This window comes from Stomoxys calcitrans, chromosome 2 (genome assembly GCF_963082655.1).
Source record: "Stomoxys calcitrans chromosome 2, idStoCalc2.1, whole genome shotgun sequence".
NCBI classification, from domain to species: Eukaryota; Metazoa; Arthropoda; class Insecta; order Diptera; family Muscidae; genus Stomoxys; species Stomoxys calcitrans.
The window spans coordinates 10900899-10926912 of NC_081553.1; the positions used below are offsets into that span (position 1 = coordinate 10900899).

The following is a 26014-nucleotide window of genomic DNA, read 5'->3' on the forward strand; positions in this document are numbered from 1 at the left end:
GGACCAATCTGGGCCAAATTGCAGAAATTTGTTAAAAAGCCTAACACAACTCACTGTCTCAAGTTTCGGCGAAATCGGAAAATAAATGCACCTTTTATGGGCCCAAAACCTTAAATCGAGAGATCGGTCTATATGGAAGCTATATCCAAATCTGCACCGATCTAAGCCAAATTGAAGGGCCTAACACAACTCACTGTCCCAAATTTCGCCGAAATCAGACAATAAATGCGCCCTTTTTTAGGCCCAAGACCTTAAATCGAGAGATCGGTCTATATGGCAGCTATATCCATATTCATGGGCCCAGAACTCTAAATCGACAGATCGGTCTATATGGCAGCTAAATCCAAATCTGCACCGATCTAAACGAAATTGAAGACGAATGTTGAAGGGCCTAACACAACTCACTGTGTCAAATTTCGGCGAAATCAGACAATAAATGCACCCTTTTTTGGGTCCAAGACCTTAAATCGAGAAATCGGTCTATATGGCAGCTTTATCCAAATTTGGACAGATCTGTGCCATATTGGAGAAAGACGTCGAGGTGCCTAACTTAACTCACTGTCCCAAATTTCGGCGAAATCGGAAAATAAATGCGCCTTTTAAGGGCCTAAGACCTTAAATCGACAGATCGGTCTATATGGCAGCTCCAAATCTAGACCAATCTGGACCAAATTTAAGAATAATGTTGAAGGGCCTTACACAACTCACTGTCCCAAATTTTGGCAAAATCGGACAATAAATGCGACTTTTATGGGCCCAATACATTAAATCGAGAGATCGATCTATATGGCAGTTTTTTCCAAATCTGAACCGATTTGTGCCATGTAGTAGAAAGATCTCCCCTGGCCTAACACAACTCAATGTCCCAAATTTCAGCAAAATCGGTTAATAAATGTGGCTTCTATAGGTCAAAGACCCAAAATCGGCGGATCGGTCTATGTGGGGGCTATACCAAGATATAGTCCGACATAGCCCATCTTCGAACTTAACCTGCTTATGAACAAAAAAAGAATCTGTGCAAAGTTTCAGTTCATTATCTCTATTTTTAAAGACTGTAGCGTGATTTCAACAGACAGACGGACGGACATGGCTAGATCGTCTTAGATTTTTACGCTGATCAGGAATATGTATACTTTATAGGGTCGGAAATGGATATTTCGATGTGTTGCAAACGGAATGACAAAATGAATATACCCCCATTCTTCGGTAGTGGGTACAAAAAACTACTCCACTTTAATCTAATCGTTTCTATTTTTTTAAACTTCTAAAATTTCACCCCTATTCTATTGTTTGCTTAAAACAGTCCCTTAAAGTGTAAACATTAAATAAACAAAATAATTTCTTTTCTGGGAAATACAATTGAAATTTCCACACGATGCCACTTAACTATCTGGCATCACCCATTAATCTTCAAACAAATTGAAGATTGTGTTGTTTTAGTAAACAGAAATGAAGAGTGCGGCAGAGATCCAATGGAAATTGCTGTTACTGATAAAGCTGGGAACGAACGGATGGCTGGCTGGTTGGCTGGGTGTCCAGGCCACCACGCTCGTAGAATGCTTGAATTGTAAAAGCAAAACAAAAGAAACAACACGAATATGATCACTAAGGTTTGCGGCACTCATTCTAGTGCTTGCTATGAGCGAGCATGGCAGCGAGGTGGTCTTTAAGGTAGAATTGTTGACTCTCCTGATGAATGGTGGGATGACGGTATTGTTGTTAGCGTACTCACTCAATGGCAACAAGCAGTTCAGTTTCGCACAGCACAGTTGCTAGAACTGGCTTTAGTTGGTGGTCGCAGGTCGTCTGATTCAAAACGTTCGTTTGGTTCGTTCGTTCGTTCTTTTGTATCTCATAGTTGGTTGTGTGGGGGTTTGAGAAAGAACAGCAGCAGCAGCAACGCGGTAGAAAGCAAAAATTAAAATTAGTTTAAAGTGTTTTAATTTGTATAATTATTGATAACAATCCAAAAAAGGAATTAAAAATTCATAAGAAAATGTTTTAATTCTCAAACATCTTGAGTTCCATTACAAAACGTTAATCAAAAATCATCTGATCTACGAGTGCAAAATTTTCAAAAACAAGCTACAGCTGGTTAGTGTTTTACTCGTTGTAAAAAAAAAACATTCAAGGTAAAGTTCAAGTGAATCATGTTTATTTTTTTTTTAATGCTGTCTGTTTTTTGAAATGTTACCACAAATCTTCGCCTATTTGTTTAGATTCACTTATGAATGTCAACGTTTTTTGACATTTCTACTCAAACTGAGATTATGCGGAGCGAGTGAGTGACACCACTGTCTGAAAGAAAGCTTTCTTGATAAGTGTGCTACTCTCAGTGTTCTGTTTTCTTCGTGTTTGATTTGTTTTGATGTGGCAGAAATCACGCGTTTGGTGTCAGCCTAGATTAGCGTACTCTTTAACTTCGTATTCTTACTACACTCGGGAACAAAATAAATTGAATTCAAGTAAAGCAAAAATTTTGGATAAAATCAAATTTTCGTGTGATCAGTTGTGTGGGAAATTCTTTACAAAAATCTAATATTGACAAAGCTTTCTATGAATATCAAGTTTTGATAATTTTTCAAAAATTGTCTATGATCAATAAAGTTTTCCAAAACTTTCTAGAAATAGGAAATTTTGAAAAATTGAAATAAAAACCAGTAAGGAAGGGCAAAAGTCGGACGGTGGCGACTGTATAATACCCTACACCTACCCTAAAAGTACAATGTGGGAGCTATATCCAATTCTGAACCAATTTTGAAGGACCTCGGCGAGCAAATATGTTCAAACTGTAATAACTTCGGTGCACAAATGACAACATTAATGCAAATTACCCAAAATCTGAGGAACATATCAATGGGAGTTATATCTAATTCTGAACCCATTTTTGGCAAATTTCTCAGATAATGTGGTAATCTTCGAGGAAAGCGTTGTGCAAAATTTTGGCAAGATTGGTCAAACAATGCGCTTGCAGTGGCTCTTGGGGTGAAAATATGCCGATATACATATATAACAGCTATATCTAAATCTGGACAAATTTTCTCCTTCGTAAGATAGCGTGCTTTCCACATAAAATAGAGACATAACAGAACATCATGTACAAAATTTCAGCCAAATCGGATGTAAATTGCGGCTTCCAGGGGCTCAAGAAGTCAAATCGGGAGGTCGGTTTACATGGGATCTATATCAGATTATACACAGATTCAAACAATAATTGGCATGGTTGTTGGAAGGTAAAAAAGAACACTATGTGCAAAATTTCACTCAAATCGAAAAAAATTTCGGCTTCCAGGGACTCAGAAAGTGAAATCAAGAGATTGGTTTATATGCGAGCTATATCAGGTTATAGACCGATTTGGACCGTACTTGGCACAGTTGTTAGGAGACATAACAGAACACCATGTACAAAATTTCAGCCAAATCGGATGTAAATTGCGGCTTCCAGGGGCTCAAGAAGTCAAATCGGTTGGTCGGTTTACATGGGATCTACATCAGATTATACACAGATTTAAACCATACTTGGCATGGTTGTTGGAAGTTAAAAAAGAACACTATGTGCAAAATTTCACTCAAATCGGACAACAATTGCGGCTTCCAGGGACTCAGAAAGTGAAATCAAGAGATTGGTTTATATGGATGTTATATCAGGTTATAGACCGATCTGGACCATACTTGGCTCCGTTGTTGGGATTCATAACTAAATACTTTGTGCAAAATTTTAGCCAAATCGGACAAAAATTGGACCTTCCATGGGCTCAAGAAGTCAAATCGGGAGATCGGTTTATATGGGAGCTATATCATGTTCTTGACCAATTTGAACCGTACTTGGCACAGTTGTTAGGAGACATAACAAAACACCATGTACAAAATTTCAGCTAAATCGGATGTAAATTGCGGCTTCCAAGGGCTCAAGAAGTCAAATCGGGAGGTCAATTTACGTGGGATCTATATCAGATTATACACAAATATAAAACATACTTGGCATGGTTGTTGGAAGTTAACAAAGCACACTATGTGCAAAATTTCACACAAATCGGACAAAAATTGCGGTTTCCAGGGGCTCAGGAAATCAAATCCGGAGATCGGTTTATGTGGGAGTTATATCAGGTTATACACCGATCTGGACCGTACTTGGCTCCGTTGTTGGGATTCATAACTGAATACTATGTGCAAAATTTCAGCCAAATCGGACAAAAATTGTGCCTTCCATGGGCTTAAGAAGTCAAATCGGGAGATCGGTTTATATATCTATATGGCTATATCTGATTCCTGACCAATTTGGACCGTAATTGACACAGCTGTTAGAAGTCATAACAGAACACTATGTGCAAATTTTCTGCTAAATCGGACAAAAATTGTGGCTTCCATGGGCTCAAGAAGTTAGATCTGGAGATCGGTTTATTTGAGACTATATCAGATTATTGACCAATTTGAACCGTACTTGGCACATTTGTCATAACAGAACACTATGTGCAAAATTTCAGCCAAATCGGACATAAATTATGGCCTCCATGGGCTCAAGAAGTCAAATCGGGAGATCGGTTTATATGGGAGCTAGTTCAAAATCTGAACCAATATGGTCCACTTGCTATCTCCAAAGACCTACAACAATATAATTTTTTCGAGGTGTAACAAACGGAATGACTAGATTAGTATACCCCCATCCTATGGTGGTGGGTATAAAATCAAATATTGACAAAACTACCATAAAACTAACCCAAAATTTTAGTTCTCTATGACAATTGACGAGACATGTTAATGATTATTCAATAAATTTTAAAAAGTTCTTTGTTATCTAAATTTACATGGCAGATCTGGGTTAACACATGATTTTAGTATAAAGATATCAATTGTATAATAATCAATCAATCACATGCGATTGGGAAATGTAGTGTCCCACATGTACTAAATAGTGTTGCTCTTGGCAATGGCAATATAATTCAATAAAATTGCCAATTGGAAGATTGACTAGGTTCCTTGCTGTCTCTAATACTGACACATCGAAGAGTTATCGGATTCAGCATTAAGCAAGCAGACAAACATTGGTTGACTAACCCCTTGACATGTGATTCTTTCATGTTGAAATCACACAGGGCTGACGTCAAATCCTTCCAATGATGGCATAAGTCCAACATGGCAGTGATAGTGAATTTTGTTGCCAGTAACTGGACCCCAAACACCTGTGATGCTATTTGAAATCGTTAAAGAAATTCTCAAACTTAGAAACAAAACTACAATTAAAAATAAAAACAAATCTTTTAGAATGATAAAGAACCAGTAAATTTATTCATGAGAAACAAAGCATTTTTATATATATGTATTCTTGATTGTCTCGAGATTCTGAGTCGAACTAGCCATGTCTGTCCGTCCTCCGTCCGTCTGTCGATATCACGATAGCGGTCGAACGCGTAAAGCTAGCCGCTCGAAATTTTCCACAGATACCTAATATTGATGTAGATTTTTGGGGATTGCAAATGGGCCATATCGGTTCAGATTTGGATATAGCTCCCATATAAACCGATTTGACAACTTGATCTCCTGGAAGCAGCAATTTTTGTCCGATTTGTTGGAAATTTTACTTGCGGTGATCTGTTATGACTTCCAACCACTCTGACAAGTACGGTTTAAATCGGTCAAGAATCTGATATAGCTCTCATATTAAACGATCTCCCGATTTGACTTCTTGAGCCCCTGGAAGCAACAATTTTCATCCGATTTGGTTGAAATTTTGCAAATAGTGTTCTGTTATGACTTTCAATAACTGCGCCAAGTACGGTCCGAATCGGTATATAACCTGATATAGCTCCCATATAAACCGATCTCCCGATTTGACTTATTGAGCCCCTAGAAGCCTCAATTTTCATCCGATTTTGCTGAAGTTTTGCATGCGGTTTTCTGTTATGACTTCCAACCACTCTGACAAGTACGGTTTAAATCGGTCAAGAACCTGATATATTGGGTTGCCCAAAAAGTAATTGCGAATTTTTCATATAGTCGGCGTTGACAAATTTTTTCACAGCTTGTGACTCTGTAATTGCATTCTTTCTTCTGTCAGTTATCAGTTGTTACTTTTAGCTTGCTTTAGAAAAAAAGTGTGAAAAAAGTATATTTGATTAAAGTTCATTCTAAGTTTTATTAAAAATGCATTTACTTTCTTTTAAAAAATCCGCAATTACTTTTTGGGAAACCCAATAGCTCCCATATTAACCGATCTCCCGATTTGACTTCTTGAGCCCCTGGAAGCAACAATTATCATTCGATTTGGCTGAAATTTTAAGTTATGACTCTAAACAACTTTGCCAAGAACGGTCCAAATCGGTCTATTACCAGATATAGTTTCCATATTTTAGCAGAATACATGGTGGTGGGTTCCCAAGATTCGGCCCGGCCGAACTTAGCCCGCTTTTACTGGTGTTTTTGATTTGATTTTAATTGAATTTAAATTTTATGCAACTTGACACTTTCACATTTTAGGGAAGAAGTACAATAAGTACACAAATACCATACATGCTGTATAAAAACTAAACCCTCGATTAGGCTTCACAAAATAAAATAACCTTAAGGAACAGAATCATGACAATTGGTGTCCACTACCATACCAAAATAATTAAATAACTTTTTAATACAGCACCACAAAATTTTGATCTGCGACCCCATATATATTCTAGGTTGTCTTGACATTCTTAGACGAGGCTATCCGTCTGTCGAAATCACGCTATCGGTCTCGAACAACTAAAGATATCCACCTGAAATTTTGCTCAGTGACATTTTATTGATGTAGGTCTTTGGGTATTGCAATGGCTGCCTTATAAAGTGTTCCTTCGATTTGACTTCTTGAGGCACTAGAAGACTCAATTCGATTGTCCGATGTGGGTGAAAATTTACATGGAGTGTTTTGTTATAACATCCGTGGAAAGTATAGTCCAAATACACCTTTAACCTGATATAGCTACCATATAAACCGATCTCCCGATTTTTTTGAGGTTCTGAAAGCCGCAATTGTTATCCAATTTTGCGCATAGTGTTCTGCTATGATTTTTAAATAATGTGCCAAGTACTATTCAAATCGTTCTATAGTCTGATATTTCGTATAAACCGACCTCCCGATTAGTCTCTTACGGCCCCTAGATGCTTCTAGTTTTGCCTGATTTGCCAGAAATTTGGTACTTAGAAATTTGTTACCAGAATTTATGTTGCTGCTTTCCCAAAATTCGGCCCGGCCGAACTAAGAACGTTTTTACTTTTATTTTTAATTCAGATGATTGATTGCAGTACATATGTTATACTTGTTATTTTGTAGCCCTTTCATAATCGAAATGTGTGTAAATTCCCATGTGCATTGTAATCAATGACCTGTTTGCATGTGTTTACAATGATAAGCCAGAAGTACTATTCTGTTTTTTTTAGGGGACAGCCAAGCAACCAAACACCAAATCGACAATTTGTTCAACAATATGCAATAATAGTAAAATAATACATGAATGTATGATAACAGAAAACTCGTAAAGCAAATAAATGATAACGTTAAACATAGGAGAACACGTATGGCAATTGGAGGCAACACTCAAATGCTATACAACAAACAATTCCGCAAATGGGTAATAATAATGTTTGATATTTTCTTGTAGCTGAATATTTATGACAAGTGGACTAGAGTTTGCAGTATCCGAGTAGGTTACTAATAACAAGTTAAAAGGCGGTAAGTTCGCCCGGGCCGAACTTTGGATACCCACCACCTCGGGTATATATGTAAACCACCATTCGTCAAAATCCGGTGAAAAATGCATACCTAATGGCCCATAGCGGCTATATCGAAATATGTTCAATTGTGTATAACAAAACATTGATCTTTTTAATAGCTATATCTAAAAAAACCGATCTGAATAATATACGAGACGGATGTCGAAAAGCCTAACATAAGTCACTGTGTCAAATATCAGTGAAATCAGATTACAATGCGCCTTTTATGGGCCGAGACTTTAAATCGAGATATCGGTCTATATGGCAGCTATATCCAAATCTGGGCCGATTTCGGCCAAATTGAAGAAGAATGTCGTAGGGCCTTACATAACTCACTGTCCTAATTTCGACGAAATCGGACAATAAATGCGCCTTTTATGGGCCCAAAACCTTAAATCGAGAGATCGGTCTATATGGCAGCTATATCCAAATCTGGACCGATCTGAGCCAAATTGAACAACAATGTCGAAGGGCCTTACATAACTCACTGTCCCAAATTTCGGCGACATCGGATAATAAATGCGCTTTTTATGGGCCCAAAACCTTAAATCGAGAGACCGGTCTATATGGCAGTTATATCCAAATCTGGACCGATCTGTGCCATATTGCAGAAGTATGTTGAGAGGCTTAACCGTACTCATTGTACCAAATTTCGGTGACATCGGACAATAAGTGCGCCTTTTATGGATCCAAAACCTTAAATAAAGACATCGGTCTATATGGCAGCTATATCCAAATCTGGGCCAAATTAAAGAAGGATGTCGAAGGGCCTAACACAACTCATTATCCCAAGTTTTGGCAAAATCGGATAATAAATGCGCATTTTATTGGCGCAAGACCTTAAATCGAGAGATCGATCTATATGGCAGCTATATCCAAATCTGGACCGATCTATGCCATATTGCAGAAGTATGTCGAGGGGCTCAACCTAACTCACTGTCCCAAATTTCGGCGACATCGGACAATAAGTGCGCCTTTTATGGATCCAAAACCTTAAATAAAGAGATCGGTGTATATGGCAGCTATATCCAAATCTGAACCGATCTGGGCCAAATTGACGAAGGATGTCGAAGGGCCTAACACAACTCACTGTCTCAAATTTCAGCAAAATCGGAAAATAAATGTGGCTTTTATGTTCCTAAGACCCTAAATCGGCGGATCGGTCTATATGGGGGCTATATCAATATATAGTCCGATATAGCCCATCTTCGAATTTAACCTGCTTATGAACAAAAAAAGAACCTGTGCAAAGTTTCAGCTCAATATCTCTATTTTTAAAGACTGTAGCGTGATTTCAACAGACAGGCGGACAGACGGACGGATATGTCTTGATCGTTTTAGATTTTTACGCTGATCAACAATATATATACTTTATAGGGTCGGAAATGGATATTTCGATGTGTTGCAAACGGAATGACAAAATGAATATACCACCATTCTTCGGTGGTGGGTATAAAAAGAAACTACACATACCTTAAATTTTTTCCCCGAAATCAATAGATAGCAGCTCTGTGGACACCGAAATTTCTTTTTTTAACACTGGTCATATTATGACTTTGGTTTATCTTGTTTCCATTTTTATAGCAAGATATAATTTAAACTTTGCCGACTAATTATGACATATTTGGCATGCTATTGAATTTGTAGTCAAGAATAATTTACCAACAGATAATCCAGTTATCAAAGGCACTGCCAGCTAAGGATCTAGACACGCCATCTATCTTTCATGCTATCTAATCAGTTTTTTCAGTTTGATTGCAATGTGTTAAATGAACTAAAACCAACCTAGGGTGCTAATCTATACCGTGAATGTTAAAATAATTGCTTAAATTCTTTATAACATTTAAATGCTAATTACAAATAAATGAAAATATGTGTAGCTTGGCAAAGATAAATTGAATAAATATAACAAGAAAATATTATTAGGTATTGATAGAGAATGAAAATAGCATTTCCCCAATTATTTTGGAATGTATGTTTCTAGAATTGAATTATTGCTCTATTGAATTTTTCATCGGTACATCTGTTGCAATTTCACACTTCCCATGTGTTTTATATTGAAAACTATTTCCATCATTTCCACGCCATGGGCACATGTGCTAGAAATTTGTTATGATTTCCCACATTGCCTCCCCCACATAACACTTGAAACCATTGTATCAAGTCTCTAACTGAATACGAGTACTATATAGCTATGCACCATAGAGATATATCCACATATTCGCATGCTGATGTGCTTTAGCTGAATGTGATTTGCTCTCAAATCTATATAAACACACACACACACACACACTCACATATGCATAACCCATCCGGTGGTCAATGTCAAAACCGAGGAAATATTGTTGAACATTAGCTAGAGATGTCTGAAATTCCGACAAAGCTAACGTAGCTATTGAGCGTCATCAATATCATGAGCACACCGTCGTTTTTTTTTTTTGCTCATCGTTTTTTTTTTTCGCTCATGCCCAAAGAGGGGAATGAACGGTAGAAAGAGAATCGGAAACAAGAAAAAAAGACAAACAACAAGCCCCTTTGTATACATACAGTGGCACAGATATGTCTACCTACCTTTTAGAAAAAAAAGCGTTTACTTAAACCCCCCGTAACGTAGTTAGGACGAAATTTACACTAAAAATGTTTACTAATTATAATACTGGAAACAATGATAAACCATTTTGGCAACAATAGATATTTAGTAGAAAAACTTTTTCGTTCATAAATTTTGTTTTTGTAAATCGTGTTTTTTTCAGTGTGGTATGTAGACTTTTCTGTGCCATGTATGCCACTGTATATATTTACAAGCTTTTTTCGTATTCTCGTTTTGGCATGAGTACTGCATTTACAAAGTTTCAATTTGTTTATACCCACCTCCAAAGGCATGGGATGATAGTCCAACTTTGAAATTATATTTATTTTATACCCTACACCACTACGGGGTACGATTTGACCTAATATTGCAATTATATTGTCAAAGGTCAGTCAATTCTCACGAAATGTTGCACGAAGGTCTCACTTATCTTATTCTTTCGATATTACCAATGAATTGCATCGAAATCGGATCAGATTTAGTTATAGCTCCCATAATATATCGGCTGGTTTTTTCTTCTTGAGCCTTTGCAAGCGCATTTATTGACCAATCTCCCCAAAATTTTCCATAACGCTTTTCTTTACAACTACCACAATGTTTAAGGAGTATGGTCGAAAATGGTTCAGATTTGGATATAACTTCCATCACCGGCCGTGAGGGAGGCCACCGTAGCGCAGAGGTTAGCATGTCCGCCTATGACTCTGAACGCATGGGTTCGAATCCTGGCTAGACCATCAGAAAAAAATTTTGAGCGGTGGTTTTCCCCTCCTAATGCTGGCAACATTTGTGAGGTAATATGCCAAGTAAAACTTCTCTCCAAAGAGGAGAACAAAGTAAAACGGCGTTGCAGCAAAAATCAAATAATAAATGTGGCTTTTATTGGCCTAAGACCCTAAATAGGAGGATCGCTCTATATAGCAGCTATATCCAAATCTGGACCGATCTAGGGCAAATTGACGAAGGATATTGAAGGGCTTGACACAACTCACTGTTCCGAATTTCAGAAAAATCGGGTACTTAATGCGGCTTTTTTGGGCCTAAGACCCTAAATCGGAGGATCGGTCTACATGGCAGCTATATCCAAACCTGGACCTATTTGGGCTAAATTGACGAAGGATGTCGAAGGGCCTGACATAACTCACTGTCCCAAATTTCAGAAAAATCGGATAATAAATGTTGCTTTTATTGGCCTAAAACCCAAAATCGGCAGATCTGTCTATATGGGGGCTATATGAAGATATAGTCCGATATAGACCATTTTCGAACTTAACCTGCTTATGGACAAAAAAAGAATATGTGCAAAGTTTCAGCTCAATATCTCTATTTTTGTAGACTGTAGCGTGATTTCAACAGACAGAGGGAAGGACATGTCTAGATCGTCTTAGATTTTTACGCTGATCAAGAATATATATACTTTATTTATTAGGACCGGAAATGGATATTTCGATGTGTTGCAAACGGAATGACGAAATTATATTACAATGATATGACAATTGCTCTTAAATTTTGCTCATTTTTGGTGAAAAAACAAAAAAGATGTTCGAACCAAAAAATCATGCTGACTAATTGCGTATAATTTAACTCTCTTACTTTATTTCAATTGGCTATGATGGTAAAATAGCGTTCCAACCGTCTCGAACTTTTGCGCTCATTTTATAATCTCTGACACTAAGTTTCGAGGTGTCTCCCGCCATTTGATTTTTCTGTTGGGTTTTTACTCGTCCCGGTTTGCGTGTACCACCCTGTTTGCCTTCAAAAGACTTCTTAGCTTGAGCTTCTTCATCCATTCTGACAACATGCCCTAGCCAACGCAACCGTTGTATTTTAATACGAGTAACTATGTTCTCGTAGTGGTTCATACGATGCCTATATTCTCCATTAACGAAGAATCTTTCTCTCAAACACTCCAAGCACTGCCTCGTCTGCTTTCACAAGTACCCATGCTTCAAACCAATCTAACAACACGGGTAGTATCAGTGTCTTGTATAATGTAATCTTCGTCTGTCGAAAGGTGAACTTGTTTCTATACTGCTTACTTAGTCCAAAGTAGCATCTTTTTGCTTTATCTCAAAACTGGTGTCATTTGTTTCGGTTACGGCGATGCAGAAGTAGATAAAGTGACTGACTATTTCAAAGTTGTGGTTCCCAACTTTCTCAATTTTTTTATCTGGTCGGTTGCACAAGGCGTTTTGGGAGTTGAAATCATCCATTTCGTCTTATCTTCATTTACTGCCAGATCCATTTTCGTTAACTCTCTTTCGATTCTTCCAAAGGCTGCAGTTACAAAATCCGGTGACGACCAATGTTATAGATGTCGTTGGCATAGGCGAGTAGCAGGTGTTCTCTTGTGATTAGTGTGCCATATCTATGCACATCTGCATCTCGTATAATCTTCTCCATCAGGATATTAAAGAGATTACACGATAGGCTGTCTCCTTTTCTGAAACCTCGTTTGGTATTAAATGTTTCGGAGAGATTATTTCCTATTCTTACTCAGGAACGTGTATCAGCAAGTGTCATCCTGCAGAGTCTTATTAGTTTTACCGGGATACCAAACTCGGACATGACTTGAAATACCTTTGAACGTATAGGGGTATCAAAAGCGGCTTTGTAGTCAACAAAGAAAATGGTTCAGATTTAGATATAGCTCCTATAATATTTCGCCCGATTTTCACTTCTGGACCACTAAAAGCAAATTTATCCCCAAAATTTTGCACAACGCTTTTCTCGTCGCCTACCACAATATCTAAAGAGTTTGGTCGAAATCGGCTAGGGTTTAGATATAGCTCCCATATATATGTTCGTCCCACTTTGAATAATTTGTAATAAAGTGGTAATTTGTCATTTTTGTGATCGAAAAGTGGCACATATTATTCTCCACCGAATGATATCAAATTTCAGTTCGGCATTAGATATAGCTCGCAATTTCAACTTATAGGGTAGGTATAAGGTATTTCATAGTCGTCACCGCCCGACTTTTGCCTTTCATTACTTGTTATGTGGCATTTGGTATTTATTTGTGTGCATTACATTTCCATTGTCTATTTCATTTGCATTATTAATATAATTGTTAACTCGTTGTTTTGTTTATTTTAAATTATTTTTGCATTTGTGTCATATGGCATTTCTATATCCACAGAGTGGTGGTTAGGCTTGAATATATGATACTCATTCCGTTTAATAGAATATTTTTTAAGCGCACGGACGGATAAACCGGTATAAAATACCCCGTATATGGATTAAGGTACCTATTACATAAACCCTATTGTTAACTGTTAAGGCATGGTGTAAAGCCTTATAGGGGGAAATAACTTCGTCTTTACATTTGACATAGTTTTAAAAAATTCTGTTCATTTGCTATTCGAAACAACATTATTCTTCTGTAGCTCGAAATATGGTACATATTATTTTGTAAATTATATGAACCAAACACTTGGCAATGGAAATAAGAATCAGATTTGTGCTCTACTCTCAAATACCTTTTATTTGAGCTCCATTTTATCTTGGTCGGTAAATACTATTCCTATTTGGGGGGTGTTTTGGGAGTGGGGCGGCCCCCAGCCATGTCCCGAAAGTGGATGTCGTATTCGTGCTCTACTCCAAATACGTTTCGCTTCAAGCCCATGTTACTTTGGTCGGTAAATTTGTGTGTTTGATTCTGAGTTTATTTAAAATGCAAGCTATTTGTGATGGAGATCTAGCGTAATAATGTGATAGCATTTATTTGGCTGAAAATTACAACCGGCTATTTTTGATGAACTCTAACAACAAAATGTTTGCGTGTCCCACCATAAATCGTTATAATGATGCTGTTTGAGTGGCCAACTGCCATGGCGGTGGTCAAAAATGAAAACAAATGCGACAATACCTGAAATGGCTCGACGGGTATAGTCGAATTCAATGAAATCCACAGCGTAGTGTCAATCAAATGACTAAAGATCTGAACATATCACGGAAGGATAAAAATATATTTAAAAAGTTAAAGAATGTTTAGTTCGGCTGGGCCGAAACTTATGTACCCTCCACCATGGATCGCATTTGACAAGTTCTTTGCGTGACTTTTTCAAATATAAAGGAGCTATATCAAGTTGAGCTAGAATGTCAAGACGATCAAGAAGTTATACACATAACTAAGATGAATATGTCGATGAGTAACAAAACGGAAAGAGGAAATTAGTTGTTATTGTTGTTGTAGCTACATTTGCATGTGGGGGTGGCGATCCTTGTCAAGCTCTTATAGGTGAGCATATTCATTCTGGTCTATACGACCGATCGCCGCGGGAACATGAGGGTCATTGCTTATTTGATGCCGCCAATATCTCGCCTTATAGTAGCGAGCATCGAAGGCACTCAGTATTTAAGAAAGTGCCGGTGCAGCCCAGATTCTCACTAAGACTCTCCACTCGATACCGCTGATGTTGTTGTAGCAGTTTATTGTGTTCTATCTTTCGTCTGCTAGATGTTATTGAGTGTTAAGACCCAGGAACTCTGCGACTAAGATGGGGTGCGTCCGCAGGGATCTGGGTCTGAGTCAAGTGGGTCTGGCCGGGCAGTTAAACAGGTGACGTGTATCGTGCGGTCCCTAGTTACATTTGGGATATACATCTTGCACGTCGGCATCAAAACTTACTCTGTAGGAGTTGAGGCGGCTGCATTTGCCGGAACGTAATTGAGCCAGAACTACTCTGGTTTGCCGGGGGAGGTCAATTTCTTCAGGTGCAATGAGAGGCGTTCGTTCTCCAAGGACTTCATTCACCCGGTAGCCATTTACCGCATCTGGTACCGTGTCTGCATAAATGTTGTTTAGACCTGCTTGATATGCCGCTTGATATAGAGCTTCTCTTTTGTAGTGCTGAACCTCACGCTCTAGATCATGGAGATCTACCTTAAGGCTACCAACACCTTAAGATCATGTAGATTTACCTTAAGGCTAAGGACACAGCTACCAACGGGCGGTATGTACACGTTGTATAGCTCTATCTCGGCAGTACCGGACCTGACTGCTATCCCCTTGCACTCCATGTAGGGGTCACTAGCGCCATACGTAGGCGAGATAGGTCTCTATTGCACGGAATGGTGTATCATGAAGGCCAGGAGGAAAAAAAATTTTCAGATGTTGTTGCCAGTATGCGGACGTAGGCGTTGAGCGTCATATGTGGGCATGCTAATCTCAGCGCTACGGTGGACTCCTTGGGGTAACACTTCAACGCCTGGGGCATTTTCGTGTTCGACACAAATTTTCTTTCACCATTGCTATATTCGGGGTCATTTAACTTGGTTGCGCCAAACCAGGACTTCAATTCCCCCCTACCAGACGTAGGGTCTCTTTTTTTATATCTTTTGACTACTCAAAATTTTCTTTAAATTGGGGAGCTCCCACCTAGGCCTGAGCCCCAAAATTTGCCTAAATATATGTGTTCCTGGGGTCATTTTAAGATAAAATGAATTTTATAGGGCGCACCTCCGATTTCACTGAAATTCTGAACCAGGAACACGAATCTCAATGGCAGCTTTTCCATTCTTGTCCCATAACATAAACAAATTTTATTTTTTTTTTTTTCATTTCATACCCATTTTCATTTCATACGCATTGGGTTGCCCAAAAAGTAATTGCGGATTTTTCATATAGTCGGCGCTGACAAATTTTTTCACAGCTTGTGACTCTGTAATTTCATTCTTTCTTCTGTCAGTTATCAGCTGTTAAGTTTAGCTTGCTTTAGAAAAAAAGTGTAAAAAAGTATATTTGATTAATGTTAATTCTAAGTTTTATTAAAAATGCATTTACTTTCTTTTAATAAATCCGCAATTACTTTTTGGGCAACCCAATAGTTTGGGGGGTTCACTATCTCAAGATAGCCCGTATTTACGGTTAATAGCGTATTTACGGTGTGAAAGGGTTTTTTTTTTAATTTTCCCAGCAACTGCTCCTTCGTCAGAATCGTTTTTAAGAATCAAATATTTTTTTTTAATTTTTCACACTCATATACTGCACTTTAACTGTATTACTCGCAAGTTCCACGAGTATGTAGGCACCCATAAGCAAACTACAAAACAACAGCAAAATTTGTGTTCTGCTATACATTCATTAATTGGTGAAGCTGCCTCAAACTTTTTGTATTTTCGATATTTCTATGCACACTTACCAATATTTCTTACGACACAAGTATTAAAAATGGAATAATTGTTAAATAATTAATCTGCTACTGATAAAAACAATATCGGCACGAGCAACTTGCAAACTAGCAGCTCAAACTAAAACAGCTGTTTTTAGCATTTCTATTTGACAATTTCAAAAGCAGTGTTGTAAAGTGAAGGCCAACAAGGCAAAAAGAACCATTTCCCAACACAGCGGCAACGTCAATGTTTATGTTGTTGTTTATATTTGTTGTAATTGAAAACTTCATAGAGGTGGTTGGTTTAAACCACCCAAAAATACATCACATCTTTGGGTCGATAAAAGTCTGATCAAGTTAACAGCTTACGATGCAGTAAAACCAAATACAGAGGTTCCTTTATATAATCAGCCCCATACATATACAGACACACATTCCTTCACTCTTCGGATAGCTGAAAGCATCTGAAAAATCGCGCTCTACAATGGCTGTATAATTTCTGCATACCTCCAACGTCCGTCCATGCACTAGGATTTGATTTTAAAAGAATTCAATTGAGTAAGTCTTGCCAATGGCACTTGAAATATTCCGCCTTTAATGCATATTTCAAAGGTCATCTTAAGGCCTCCTTTTTTGCGAGAAAGACCCCTTCTTTAGAGTGTAGTTGAAACCAATAAATCCCACTTGAGAATATGGGTGGGCAGGGCTGTGGCTATGGGCATTGGTGATGATGACGTGTTTATGTTTTAATCCACACAAGTGTGAGGTCATTATCATTATCTTCTATTATTGAACTAGAAGAAATCAAATTGTATACACAAACTAAGGCATGTGATGTATGTGGTTGGAATCTAATGTAACCTTTATATTTCATTTTATATCGTTGCAGTTTTCTTTTGAAATCACTTCGCTCCTCCACATCCAAGACTTTGCTGTTTTAGTTTTATACATTTTATTTTTGGCTATTATTATTAACGCACAAAAATGTCTACGGCCAATGATAATTCGAAACGTCTGGGACGTTGGTATTTTGGAGGTATCGCCAGTGCTGGAGCAGCAATGTGTACACATCCACTGGATTTGATCAAAGTGACACTGCAGACACAACAAGGAAAGCTATCCGTTGTCCAGCTAACGGCCAAAGTGGTCAGGGAACAAGGTGTCTTTGCCTTATATAATGGCCTATCGGCTTCGATACTGCGTCAGATGACATACTCAATGACCCGCTTTGGCATCTACGAGGTAGGCAAACCATATATCAACACTGACACCTTTGTGGGCAAAATTTCACTGGCCGGTTTGGCTGGAACTTGTGGTGGCATTGTTGGCACACCTGCTGATATGGTGAATGTACGCATGCAGAATGATGTTAAGCTCCCGCCTGAGCAGAGAAGAAAGTGAGTAATACCAAAGCATAGTTATATAATTGTACATACAATACATTTAATATGATTTGTATTTGGTTTTCAGCTATAAGAATGCCTTTGATGGCCTGATAAAGGTTTATCGTCATGAGGGTTTCAAACGTTTGTTCTCAGGCGCCACCACTGCAACCGGAAGAGGTGTCCTAATGACTATCGGCCAAATTGCCTTCTATGATCAGGTGAGTATTTGTAATATTATGGAATAGGTGGAAGCCTTTTTCCGCTGATAAAATGGGTCAAATTATAGAAACTTAAACAAAATATTCTCCGAGTATATGTTAAACCGTTCGAATTTTTTGGGTACATGCGATAAGTTCTGACAGTGTGCAACTCTATCTTATATATATTGGGTGAAGTAAATGTTAGATGAGACCAAGATGATTAGTTAAGTTGGTGGCCAGATCCCCAAGCTTAATTGTTTTCCATGCCACTTACCTAAGTAGGTTCATGTTTTGTAACGTGCAAAATTGCAAATTTTGCCCATGAACATTCCACTAAGGAACATAGGCAAACTTCTCACATACCAATGAGTGCAGTTTCCATTCAAGTTTAAGCTCAATGATAAGTGGCCTCCTATTTAAAGCCGAGTCCGAACGGCGTGCCGCAGTGTGGCACCTCTTTGGAGAGAAATTTTACATGGGGGAAAACCACCGCTGAATTTTTTTTCTGATGGTCTCGCCAGGATTCGACCCTAGGTGTTCAGCGTCATAGGCGGACATGCTAACCTCTGCTCTACGGTGGCCTGTAAGGTGTATACGTACGTTAATTTACCGCCTATATATAAACTGCCTCCAGCCTGTTGAGTTAAGGTATTCTACAAGATTTCAAAGACCTATCTTCATTGCCTTAGAGTGGTTGTGAAGTAACAATTGACCTAAACCCCTAGTCTGATGGGTTTTTTCAATGCTCGGCTGCAAATGATAAGATATACACTATATCCTCACAAGACTCCTCCAAGAAACAAAGAAAACCAGTAAGGAAGAACAAAAGTAGGGCGGTGCCGACTGTATAATACCCTACACCTACCCTATAAGTACAATGTGAGAACTATATCCCATTCTGAATCAATTTTGATAGGATTCGGCGAGCAAATATGTTCAAACTGTAATAAGTACGGTTGACAAATGACAACGTTTTTGCAAATTGCTCAAAATCCGACGAACATATATATAGGTACTATATCTAATTCTGAACCGATTTCGAGCAAACTTCTTAAATAATGTGGTAGTCGTCAAGGAAAGCGTTGTACAAAATTTTGGCAAGATTGGTCAAACAAAGCGCTTGCAGTTGCTCTTGGGGTGAAAATATGCCGATATACATATAAAACAGGTATATCTAAATCTGGGCCGATTTCTATAAAATTCACCAGTAATATTGAGAGCCATAAGGAAATCCTTCCTGCAAAATTTCGAAAGAATCCATTTAAAATTGAGTACTTTCTTGCAATATTTCGTAAAATCGGACGAACATATATATGGGAGCTATACCTAAATCTGAACCGATTTCGAGCAAACTTCTCGTATACTGTGGCAGTCGTCGAGGAAAGTGTTTTTGCAAAATGTTGGCAAGATGGATCAATAAATGCGCTTGCTTTGACTCCAGAAGTTAAAATTGGATGGGTTGCCCAAAAAGTAATTGCGGATTTTTTAAAAGAAAGTAAATGCATTTTTAATAAAACTTAGAATGAACTTTAATCAAATATACTTTTTTTACACTTTTTTTCTAAAGCAAGCTAAAAGTAACAGCTGATAACTGACAGAAGAAAGAGTGCAATTACAGAGTCACAAGCTGTGAAAAAATTTGTCAACGCCGACTATATGAAAAATCCGCAATTACTTTTTGGGCAACCCAATATATATATATATATTAGAGCTATATATAAATCTGAACCGATTTCCATGAAATTCACAAGCCTTCCTGCTAAATTTTGAGAGAATCTACAAAAGGCCATTTTATTGCAATATTATTTGCAAATCGGACGAACATATATATGGGAGCTATATCCAAAACTGTTCCGATTCTTTTCCAATTTCAATGGGCTTCATCTCTAGGCCGAAAAAACTGCATGGACAGACGGACATAGCTAAATCGAATCAGATCGGCATACTTATCAATGGGTCTATCTCTCTTCCTTTTGGGTGTTACAAACAAATTCACTAAGTTATAATACCCTGGTCCACAATAGTGGTGTAGGGTATAAAAATTGTCACAAAGATACTTAAAACATAGAAAAATACATCTTTCTTTTTTTTGATAAATAAAACGAAATTTTCTTTTGCAGATCAAATCAATGTTGCTGGAAACGCCCCACTTCAAGGATAATCTGGTGACACATTTCACTGCTTCTTTGGCGGCTGGAGCCATTGCTACAACTCTAACTCAGCCATTAGATGTGTTGAAAACACGCTCCATGAATGCCAAACCCGGAGAGTTCAATGGGCTCTGGGATATTGTAAAATTCACGGCTCGTTTGGGACCTCTTGGTTTCTTTAAGGGTTATGTGCCAGCCTTCGTGCGTCTTGGTCCCCATACGATAATCACATTCGTATTTTTGGAACAGCTACGTTTGAATTTTGGCGTTTTACCCCAGCCAAAGAGCCAGTAAACTATGGACAGTTCTGCACAGTGATATCAACGAAGTAGATACGCTGGCCCCATGTGTATCCGATGTGAAATAAGAGAAACAATAATTATATTTTATACGCTTTTTGTGAAGAATGGAAAACAGAACGAACAAATTTTTATATAGAATCAGTAGTAGCGATTGTTTGACCGACCGGCCGACCGACTCCATATATATCATTAGAGTAAATTTACAAGTAACTTATACGTATATGTAAAAAATGTTCTTTTTGCTTTTGTGTTTCTTTTAATTTTCTCTACCCTTCACAAATATTTTGCATTTTTAACGGATAAACATTTTGCTTGGCTACAAATGTACACTTTCTTAACACCGACCGACAACAATGAAAAATATATATGTGAACATTTTTGAGTCTTTGTACTTAGAGTAATTTTACGAAATCAACAACAAACATTCCTGCTGAAATGAGTACTAGTTTTGTAATTTTAAGTTAATTAAGTTTACTGGCGTTAAATGTAGGCTACTGCCGCTAGTTTGCTGCAAAAGCATTCGTGATAATCCGTTTCTGTAACTGTGTAACTTCAAGCGCACACATTCAGTTTAGATTAATTGATGAAAAGAAAACATTGTTTTATTATTTTCCCATTGTTTGTAACAAACAACAATAATATTGTTCCCACAATTGTATAGTACATCTTTGTTAGCTATTGAAATGGTTTATGTTGAGTGTTTTTTATATGTATGTGTGTCTTATTGCAATGCTATAATTTTTTGTTAAAACTGAAGACTGCTTTTTTGAAATAAAAAAAAGCTGGAAAAAAAATTGTGTTTTATTTTCATGAGCATCCAAGTGTTAGACTTATTCTCGATCCGAGTAGCCAACATAGAGTCGGATCTTTTCCTTTAAGCGGCAAAGGTTCTCATTCGGCTATCGTAGTCGAAAACAAGGTACCCTGCACCATTGATCGCATTTGTCGCAAACAAAGAAAAATGGATAAGAATTGTTATGCTATTGTCCGATTCGAACCATAAATGAATTGAATGACGAAAACCATAGTAAAAGTCATTGGTAGAGATAGGCGATGGGTAAACACCCAAAAGGTATTTACCCGGTAAATTGGGTAAATGCAAATGCAAAATGAAAATTTGCAAATTTTGCCCATAAACATTCCACTAAGGAACAGGGGCAAACTTCTCACATATCAATGAGTGCAATCCGATTCAAGTTTAAGCTCGATGATAAGCTCGAGTCCGTTCGGACTCGGCCATAAAAAGGAGGCCGAGTCCGAACGGCCGCAGTGCGACACCTCTTTGGAGAGAAGTTTTACATGGCACAGTATCTCACAAATCTTGCCAGCATTAGGAGGGGAAAACCACCGCTGAAAATTTTTTCTGATGATCTCGCCTGGATTCGAACCCAGGCGTTCAGCGTCATAGGCGGACATGCTTAGCTCTGCGCTACGCTGGCCTCCGAAATTGGGTAACTACCCCGGTGTTTACACATTTATACCCAAAAGCTGGGTATTTATAATTTTGCAAAAATGTTGGTTATAAAAACATTTTTCAAAAAATTTTTCATGATTTCGTATTCTTTATATGCAAACCTGACCTTCTGATCTCATAAAATCGAATTTAAGTTATATATAACCGCTATATAGACAAAGCAATAAATTGGTAATTTTGTCATCCGACTTCGATGAAATTTGGTATAGTAAGTTCTGGTAGATCCTTATTCATTTCTGTTAAGTGCGATTCAGATCGGACTATATTTGGATATAGCTATTCTTAGAGCGATCACCCGATCTCCCGATATAGGGTATTAAGGCAATAAAAAAATGTATTACCCGAATTCGATGAAATTTGTCACAGTGTGTTCTGGTAGACCCCTAACCATTCCTGTTAAATGTGGTACAGATCGGACCATATTTGGATATAGCTGCCATATATACCGATCTCCTGATATTGTGTAATGAGTTTATAAAAGGAGCATTTTTTATCCTATTTCGATGACATTTGGCATAGCGAGTTCCGGTACCCCTCTAAACCTTATTGTTGAATATCGTCCAGATCGGACCATATTTGGATATAGCTTCGCCATAAACCGATCTCCCGAAATAGAGTATTGAGCCCATAAAACGAGCATTTTTCATCCGATTTTGATGAAATTTGAAACACTGCGTTTTGGCATCCCTTTTTTCGTCCAGATTGGATTGGGATATGGGAAATGTGGATCAAGTTCTCCGCACAATACTCTATATTGGGAGATAGGTCTATATGGCAGCTATATCCAAACATGGTCCGATCTGGACGATATTCAACAAACAAGTGTAAAGGTCTATCAAATCGCACTGTTTTAAATCTCATTCAAATCGGATGAAAATTTCTCCTTTTTTGAGCTCAATGCTCTATATCGGGAGATCGGTATATATGGCAGCTATATCAGATTATGGACCGATTTGAATCATATTTAGCACAGTTGATGGAAGTCATAACAAAACATTTCATGCGATAATTCAGCCAAATAGGATAAGAATTGCGCCCTCTAGTAGCTCCAGAATTCAAGATCCAAGATCGGTTTATATGGCAGCTATATCAGGTTATGAACCGATTTTAACCATACTTAATACAGTTGTTGGAAACACAGTACCAAAACACAACGTGCAAAAATTCAGCCAAATCTAATACGAATTGCGCCCTCTGGATGCTCAAGAAGTCGGTTTATATGGCAGCTATATCGAAACATGGACCGATTTGGCCCATTTACAATTCTAACCAACCTGCACTAATAAGAAATATTTGTGCAAAATTTTAAGCGTTTAGCTTTACTCTTTCGAAAGTTAGCGTGCAGACGTTAAAATGTCATGACGATCTAGAATTTATATACTTTATGGGGTCTTAGACGCATATTTCGAGGTATTACAAACGGTATGACGAAATTAATATAGTAGTATATGCAATCAGTAGCAATACGTAGTGTATTGGAAAGATATCGTGAGACAAGCAGAGGATGAGTAATGATTAATCCATAAAATGAAGCAAGAAATGTAAAAACATGGGTGCCAGCATTTTTGCTTAGAGAACAAAAAAAAAGAGGGGGGGGAGGTAAAACAGTATGTGCCAACTGGCTTCTTTACCTTGTCTACTGCAAACTTACACACGAACATTCCATTAATGAACAGGGGCAAATTTCTTACATATTAATGAGTGCTTTCCGATTCAAGTTTAAGCTCAATGATAAGAGACCTACTTTTTTATAGCCGAAACCGAACGGCGTGTCACAGCAGTGCAACACCTCTGTGGGGAAAAGTTTTTACATGGCAAAGTACACCACAAATTTCACCAGCATTGGAAGGGGATAACCGCCACTAACCAATTTTCTGATGTTCTTGTCATGATTTAACACCAGGAGTTCAGCGTCATAGGCGGACATGCTAGCCTCTGCGCTACGGTGGATGTTTTTATTATAGACCCTGTATCTGGAATGCTGTAGTGTGTATGTCCGTATGATGATCTGGCTTAGGAAATTTGATTCGTGCATGTATACACCTACCCGCTTAGCCGCAACGTATGCATATTCACACGGAACTCTGGTATTGCTCTCTAGTTCATGCTAAACGGATGGATCAAAGCAAAGAGCTTTGTTTCCTACTGCCTGACGACAACACGGTCCTGCATACGGAGGTCCGGATGCACACAGAGTGCGTGAATTAGTGTGGTGTTAAAGCGAGGATGTCGATTGTGAACATCTTTACGGAAGTATACGATGGCCATCAGAGCTATAAAAAAGGGGTGGTAAGGACACCGACGGTCTTGCAGTGTAGAAAGGAAGTTAAAGCATTATTTGAGGACGGCACCATCCGCATCGTTTGGGTGCCGGCGCATAGCGTAGTAAGGGAAATACCCTCAGTAAACTTGGTAGTCTTTCGGGTCGACGCAGGTCAGTGCCTTCAGTACTGTTTGGCAATGAGACTCTTAAAAACCCCGACGGTTGAGCTATCCGTTGCCCTTATACAAAGTACAAGGTCCACAGGAATTTTATATGAAAGCGTATTTTTTTAAATTTTTTTTGTTTTGATTTATTATTATTTCTCATCCACCACCATAGGATGGGGGTATACTCATCTAGTCATTCCGTTTGCAACACCTCGAAATATTCGTCTGAGACCCCTTAAAATATATATATTCTTGATCGTCTCGACGTTCCGATTCGATTTAGCCATGTCCATCCGTTCGTCTGTCGAACGCGAAAATCTATTCGCTTGAAATTTTGCACAGATATTTAATATCGATGTAGGTCGTTGGGGACTGAAATTTTGCACAGATACTTAATATCGATGTAGGTCGTTGGGGACTGCAAATGAGCCATATTGGTTTAGATTAAGATATAGCTCCAAAATATAAACCGATCTCTCGATTTGACTTCTTAAGCCCCTGGAAGCCGCAATTTCCGTCCGATATGGCTGAAATTGAGTATGTAGTGTTTTGTTATGACTTTCAACAACTGAGCCAAATCGGTCTATAACCCGATATAGCTGCCATATAAACCAATCTCCCGATTTGACTTCTTGAGTCAACGCCGTAATTTTTGTTGAGTATACGCCGTAATTTTTGTCCGATTTGGCTAAAATCAGTCTATAACCTGATATAGCTCCCATGTAAACCGATCTCTCGATCAACCTTGTTCGGTTCCAAGAAGCTTAAATGTTTGCTCGTTTAACAAAAGTTTAGTATGTAGAAAAAAATTATGCGCATCAACTAGATTTAGTTTATATAAATTTTTAACAGAATCGATGGTGGTAGGTTCCCGAGATTCGGCCCGCCCGAACTTAGCACGCTTTTACATATTTTTATATATAAGATTATTAATTTTTAATGATTTTTATACGCAAAAGCCTAAAAAATTTTATTGTGTAGATTGTCCCTCGTCCAACATATTATCTGTGCAGGTGTAGATCTGGTCCATTGTATCAACGCCCGATTTCTTAGCGTTGTAATCCAAAATAACACACATGTCTTATTTGAGAGTCACACTTGTCTTATTCGAATGCACTGTTCTAATATATGCGGGGTTCTTCCTGATCTGTGCGGCCTGTATTCAAATATCTCTGCGAAAGTTGAAGTACAATATTCTGCCCTTGATTCACCTTTCGTGCCTGGTCAGGCAATTTCCCAGAGTAAATCATTCCTTTGACAGGATAAAATGATCTTGAGTCGCACAACCACCATATCTTTATACCTTACTTGGCAGGCTTCGATGGAATGTATTGTATGAAGCGGGTGTGGCCTCTGTACGGGAATAGCTGTTCATCAACGGTCGGTGCATCATGCAGAGTGTAAGCTGCTGCCAAGTTAGACTGCAAAATTTGCCAAATATCATTAATAGCGCCAGTTTTGTTGTTGATTAGTCGCTGCTGTCGCGTATTTCCATTGTCGAATCTAAGGCATTGTTTTATGCACTTCATACGGTCTAATGATAATGCAGCTTTATATATTGGCAAGCGCGTTGGGCCCCATAACTCTTCAAGAGGTTCACTATTCGATTTAGTGAGTCCAGCATACAAAA

At 38.1% G+C, this 26014-nt stretch overlaps 2 protein-coding genes across 5 annotated transcripts in view; one reads left to right on the forward strand and one right to left on the reverse strand.

Annotated features, from left to right (window-relative positions):
- LOC106086006 (uncharacterized) overlaps positions 1-16601 on the reverse strand; it is a 30188-nt gene extending 13587 nt beyond the window's left edge. Inside the window, exon 1 of one of the 2 annotated variants that reach the window (XM_013250506.2) lies at positions 16474-16601. The gene's annotated coding sequence lies outside the window, so the exon portion shown is untranslated. Of the gene's footprint in view, positions 1-1732; positions 1823-16473 lie in introns of those variants that run through there. The other variant, XM_013250507.2, reaches the window with a different exon arrangement.
- On the forward strand, positions 2004-21239 carry LOC106086005 (mitochondrial dicarboxylate carrier). 3 transcript variants are annotated; one of them, XM_013250505.2, is made up of 5 exons: positions 2004-2132; positions 7408-7598; positions 17333-17840; positions 17914-18046; positions 20149-21239. In XM_013250505.2, the coding sequence occupies exons 3-5, from the start codon at positions 17428-17430 to the stop codon at positions 20470-20472; spliced, it is 870 nt and encodes a 289-aa protein (XP_013105959.2). In that variant the 5' UTR covers positions 2004-2132; positions 7408-7598; positions 17333-17427; the 3' UTR covers positions 20473-21239. The 3 variants fall into 3 exon arrangements, with proteins under 3 accessions (XP_013105959.2, XP_013105956.2, XP_013105958.2); XM_013250502.2 differs by lacking the exon at positions 7408-7598; XM_013250504.2 differs by lacking the exons at positions 2004-2132; positions 7408-7598 and adding an exon at positions 16723-17001.
- The last annotated feature ends 4775 nt before the right edge of the window (positions 21240-26014 follow it).

Excerpts from the sequence above, each read along its gene's own strand:
- LOC106086005 (XM_013250505.2), top strand. The coding sequence starts at position 17,428 with ATGTCTACGGCCAATGATAATTCGAAACGTCTGGGACGTTGGTATTTT. Across the intron at positions 17,841-17,913 it reads CCGCCTGAGCAGAGAAGAAA|CTATAAGAATGCCTTTGATG; the intron begins GTGAGTAATACC and ends TTTGGTTTTCAG. Across the intron at positions 18,047-20,148 it reads AAATTGCCTTCTATGATCAG|ATCAAATCAATGTTGCTGGA; the intron begins GTGAGTATTTGT and ends TTTCTTTTGCAG.